This window comes from Apium graveolens, chromosome 10, assembly GCF_009905375.1.
Source record: "Apium graveolens cultivar Ventura chromosome 10, ASM990537v1, whole genome shotgun sequence".
Taxonomy (NCBI): domain Eukaryota; kingdom Viridiplantae; phylum Streptophyta; class Magnoliopsida; order Apiales; family Apiaceae; genus Apium; species Apium graveolens.
The window spans coordinates 172,095,075-172,101,023 of record NC_133656.1 but is presented as its reverse complement, the minus strand read 5'-3'; the positions used below and the strand labels follow the sequence as shown (position 1 = coordinate 172,101,023).

Sequence of the window (5,949 nt, the reverse complement as noted above, 5' to 3'; positions counted from 1 at the left end):
CTGATTCTATCGGTCCAGGGTCCAATTCTTCAATTGAATATACTTCTTGAGTATCTTCATAAGGGTCTTCAATAGGAATATATCCTAAAGAATAAACTTGTTCTAGCATTTGGACCTTGCCGTCATTCTTCTTTCTATTAGGGCATTCATTTGCATAATGTCCTTCTTCGTTACAGATCCAACACCTGCAATTTTTCTTGCCTTTTGGGCAAAACTTTTTCTTGTCATTAGAAAATCTCTTGGACGATTTTTTCTTGAAATACTTACCTGGTTTATAAGGCTTCTTCTTCTTGATAAACTTGTAAGTAGTCTTATGTTTATAAGACTTCTTCCTGTAGTGCTTCTTGTAAGAAGTTTTCCTACATCCATACTCAAATGGTTTTTCGACAATCTTTTCACAACACTGTTTGCTAAAAGATTTCAACTGCTTTTGTTTCTTTGTTAAATCACAAATTTTTGAGATTTCCTCTTTAACAATTCTTTGAGCATAGGCTAAACTATACTCTGCTGGACCAGTAGCTTCTAGATTAAATCTTTCTAAAGCTTTTAATCCTACCAGTGGAATTTTGAGGAGATAGTATTTTACAAACTTCACATATTCCGCTTGGTCATCTAATTGGTATAGATATTTTTCATAATCACAGAAAAATTGATCTAGGAAACATATATCGCAAAGCTGCATATTAGTGATCCTAGTTCTTGCCTTTTCTTTTATTCTTAATAACTCCTGCAGTTTATCAGAAGCTTGATTAATTCCTAAGAACATTGTATAGATGCCATCTAATACATTTTCAAAGGCTGTAACGGGACTCATGACTGGTTCCCAAGTGGTGTTTTTAATAAAATTATTAATGACACCTAGAGTCTTATGTTCGATCAATAATAAAACTGTGTTTTGATCATCATAAGCGTCTTTGTTAGTCTGAATAATAAGACTAATTTCTTTTGCCCAAGTGTCTATGAGCTCTTTTCTATTTGGTTTTCCGTCAATATTTAAGATATTATTACCAAAAATATTAGAATTTCCTTTAGCCTCAGAATTATTAAAAGGATAAAAATTACCTTTTCTTTTTCTGCTTCCTTCAGTTTTCTTTGTACCTGATGTTTCTCCTGATTCTCTTTTTGGTGAAGAAGATGCTGAAGGAGGTGCTGAAGTTTGATGAGTGTTCATCCTGAGGTTTTCTATTTCCTCATCTTCAGAACTATCAACTTCTGTTTCTTGAAGGTCTTCTTGTTCTTCAGAACTAAAACTTTCAATTGTGTTAAGAATGTTGTAATCATTAAAACCAAATACAGATTTTAATTCATTACTGTCTTCTATTTCTTGGTTGGCTTTAGATTCATCCTCTAAGTCCATTAACCTGATTGCTTGTTCGAGGACTTTATAGTTGTCATCGTTAACCTGTAATTCTTCTTCTTCTATGTTATCCCAGAAGAATTTTTCTACTATTTTTATGTAATTCATGTTGATTTCTTATCAACACTGAATGGCCACGTCAGATTGCCAGGATTTTTTCCAGTTCCTAGCTCTTCGTTCCCGACACTATAGTTGGGGTAACTATATTTCCAGATCCTTGATTTATGCTCTGGATCTTCATCTGTTGTGATGATTTCTATTCCTTTATGTTGTCTTTATTTGAGGGCTTCAAGGATTTCATGGTAGCAAGGACATTCTTGAATTGTTGATTTCAATTCGGTAATGATCTTTGATGTTGCTGCCTCAATGTTATCTGTAACATGGTTAGCATGCTGAATTTTAAGCAACCTAAGGATTTCTCCTATTTGTGGCTTAATATTTTTATCGAAATCCTCTAGTAATTCCTTAATGCTCATCCTAAGATTTTCTTAAGGTATTCTATGATTTCATTGAACTTGCAGTCAATAACTTCATTATCACACTTAGTGTTTCTAAGTTGTGACAACTGAACTTCTAATTTTTCAATATTAGCGTTCTATTTTACTAAGAGCTTTTTTATGTCTCTCAGAATTTCTATTTCCACATTACTCCCCCCTCTCAAAGAAGTAGAATATCTGTTGAAGATACTAGGTGATTTTGAAAAATTTTCACTGGGATCTTTACTTAGTCCGAAGTAGGACAGTAAGTTGTAGATTCCTAGTAAACATCTTCCTGTAATCTGGTTAAGATTGTTTGTTGAAGACACAATAGTGTTAAGGCTATTGCTTCCTACAACACCACTGAAGACGTATTTCCTTGGTTCAAGGTCTATTCCTTCATTTAATTTCTTAAACTCTAGAATTTTTCCTTTTTTTATAAATATGCGGGTGCATATTAGTATTTAGAATGACTATAGATGATCCAGTTTCTGACATAAGTCATCAACTCTTCGGGACATGCTATGAAGTAATTCTTTATTAGAGGTATTAGAGGATTCACCAACCTCTAAGGTTCTTCCTCTAAAACTCATTCTAGGTTTTTGTCCTAGAATTGGCTTATTCTTTGCAATATCAATTGCCCAAGAATTATCTAAAGGACTGATATCTGAAAATTGATTTTCTTCTACAGATCCTATTTCTGAGAATACATCGTCTAATTCGATATATTCATTTTTCTTATAGTCAATGCTATGATGACTATTGGTTAAAGCATAAGCAACAACATAAGTTAAGATAAATACTTTATCACCTGCATTCATCAGATTATGTCTCTCAAAGTCATGCACGAAAGATAATATCTGATCAAGATTTTTAGTTTCTAAACTAAAACCAAATTTAGGATAGACAGTAAACATGAATTTTTGGTATGCTAAATTACCTCTAGCAGCACCTAAAATACAATCTCTTCGATCATTGATTCTGTTACCTATTAAAGCCATTTTAATAGGAGAATCTATTCCTTCTTGAAATTCTGCTTTAAGCAAAATTTTTATAGCACCTAAGTGAACTACGCTGATAGTAGATCTTATCTTAGAGTCTATTTTCAACAAATTTTTGCTTATCTCTTCCCTAGTGATTAAAGGCAGATAAACTAAACCTGTAGTATCTTTTATATCTACATGCATTTCTTTGGTAGAGATATAATAAAAGATATTATTTTTCCTTTTAAAAAAATTTAACATAGGAATGTTAAATATTTTTTCTTTTCTTAAATCGAGTCTGCCTCTTTTGATTTTAGAAAGAATTTCTTGCTTTATCAAAAAGCTTGCTTGAAAACCTTTTTCATTCTCTGAAAACTCGATTTCCAAATTGTTTTCATCTTGAGTTTCTTCAGGATGTTTTTCTGTTAACAAACTCAATTACGGCTTCTTAATAAGATCATAACTGAGAATTCTTTTAAGAGAAGATATCTCTGTTTCTATTTGCATAGAATATCTATTATAGAATTGAACTTGTTCAGTTTTAAATTCTTCTAGATCCCAGATAAGAGATCTAATGTTTCTATTGTCTTTTTCACTGACAATCTTTCTAGAAACCTGTAAAAGGTGTTCTAAGTATTGATAGTTATTCATGGAAATCATGGCACTACCAGATATGTTTACTAACCACGGATGATTATTGCTACTCATAGAATGAGAAGATTTAAAAAGATTTAACACTTATTAAAAATACAGAGTTCTAAGCATTTGTATTTGCAGTAAGGTTCAATAATATAATACCTAATTTTGACATACCTGAGTCTTTGTGAGATATGATCCGAGAATTTATTCAATTCTGTAATTATCCTGGTATTGATTACTCCAAGGATGCACCTGCTTCCCTCAACGGCCACCTGCCTAAACGGTACTTCGCTATGACTTACTCCCTCCAGGATATAATCAAACCTTGATACTAAAGAATTAAATAAACAACAAGGCTCTGATACCAAAACGCGGAACACTCCATAAGTATTGTCAAAATAGGCAAATATTATTTATTTCTCAAACCCTTACATAATACATAGCTTAAAACCCCGTTGGGGTTACTACTCACAATACATTACTAGTACTCTCTGGAATTAAGAAAGAGTTTTCGTTGTCCGAATACAAGATGATCTTTCCTAAGGCTTAGCTCCCCTTTTATAGAGTCAGGAAGCGTTCTATTACAGTACAAGGTAGGGAAAGAAATCACATGGCCTCTTCATAGGATTCTAGAAGAAAGCCAGTTTGTACTAATAAAGATCTACTCATCTTTCAAAAAGAACTTTGGATTCAATGTGACTGCAAGGAGATTGGTTCTGAAGAAGATTGAAGAGCTAAGGAGTAATAAAGCCAAAGATGCACTTCCAAAAACTCTATCAATTCCTTTCACTAGGAAGAGAGTGCATTTGAGGCCTTATTGGCTGATGGAATTCATGGATGATAAGGGAGTTAGAAAATTCTTCATACTGGATGACCAATTGAGTATCTCTAGCAATGAGACTCTATTAGAAATGCAAGAAATGTTGGATCTGTCTAAAGCTGATGAACTTGAATTCCACAGACAACTCCAGAATCAAAAGAGGAAAACAACAGGAAGCTTGAGAAGAAATTCAGACAATCAAGAAAATAGACATATCTGCCCAGACTAGAGGAGCACTTTGATAATGATTGTGAAAACTCTTTGTGCACTTTGCTTTATTCAATTTTTAATAAAGCCTGTAGCACTTATAAGTTTTATCTACTACTTTTTAATCTGTATTTTTAAGATGTTTTGTTATTATCAAGTTTCTCTTAATTTATGGCTACAATTCCAGTAGACATAAATTGGGGGAGATTGTTAGGAATATGTTGTGAACTTGATGATAAGTTCAACAAAACACCTTAGTAGATTTAACTTAGTGAATTTTGTAGCACTCGACGGATGATCAATTATAGTTCCAATGGATGAACTTTATAGTCCCGACAGATGACAAATTGACATCCATCGAGTTAGTAGCTTATGTAACAAATAAGAACTGTAGCACAATTCTGCAAACAACATGTATTAGTCAAGTAGACTGCTTAGGATTCTATAAGTCATGTTGACTACTAGATTGATATGCAGAATAGGTTGATTAATTGTAAATATGAGATTTCTTGTAATTATGTATAAGTGATATAGAGTCAAGTGGCAATTAGACTCCTGACGGATGATCTACAAGACTCCCGACGGATGATCAACAAAGCTACCGACGGATAACAAGCATAGTCCCGACGGATGATCAAATTCAAATAGCTATTGACAGTGACAACACAATCACATGCGTTGGGTGTTTGCAAAAGGAATGTGGCAGTCTGTTAAGCAGGAGTTTGAGAACAAAGAAGCATTACCATTTCCATGCAATTATGAAGATATTCAAAGATGCTAAAATAGAGTAGTGAAGCAGCATGGAGTTAGACTAGATATGTTTTGTTTTATTATCTTATCTTATTATCATGTAAACTTGGTGATATATAAACCAAGTGTAGCAAGTACAATAATTAACTAAGCAAGCCTATTTTCGGATGATCAAATTCAAATAGCTATTGACAGTGACAACACAATCACATGCGTTGGGTGTTTGCAAAAGGAATGTGGCAGCCTGTTAAGCAGGAGTTTGAGAACAAAGAAGCATTACCATTTCTATGCAATTATGAAGATATTCAAAGATGCTAAAATAGAGTAGTGAAGCAGCATGGAGTTAGACTAGATATGTTTTGTTTTATTATCTTATCTTATTATCATGTAAACTTGGTGATATATAAACCAAGTGTAGCAAGTACAACAATTAACTAAGCAAGCCTATTTTCAGAGAAACATATCAAGTTGTATTCAGTAAGCATTTCTCTGTAGTTTAGTTGCTCAAACTTGTAAGCAGTTATGAGCTATTCAAAGCTTCACAGGGTTCTCATTTGACACACACACACACATATATATATATATATATATATATTTGGTGGATACTTTCAAATCCACCAGAAAGTTTTAAAAGCTTGTGTTTTTATTACTTAGTGTTTTGATTTCTATCACTCTTTTATTCCGCACCATTGCTCATCAAACACTATTATATTTATC

At 32.9% G+C, this 5,949-nt stretch overlaps 1 protein-coding gene across 1 annotated transcript; it reads right to left on the bottom strand.

Annotated features, from left to right (window-relative positions):
* Positions 1-2,306: 2,306 nt before the first annotated feature.
* Positions 2,307-2,834, bottom strand: LOC141691311 (uncharacterized). Its single transcript, XM_074496043.1, has one exon. The coding sequence runs from the start codon at positions 2,832-2,834 to the stop codon at positions 2,307-2,309; it is 528 nt and encodes a 175-aa protein (XP_074352144.1).
* Positions 2,835-5,949: the final 3,115 nt, after the last annotated feature.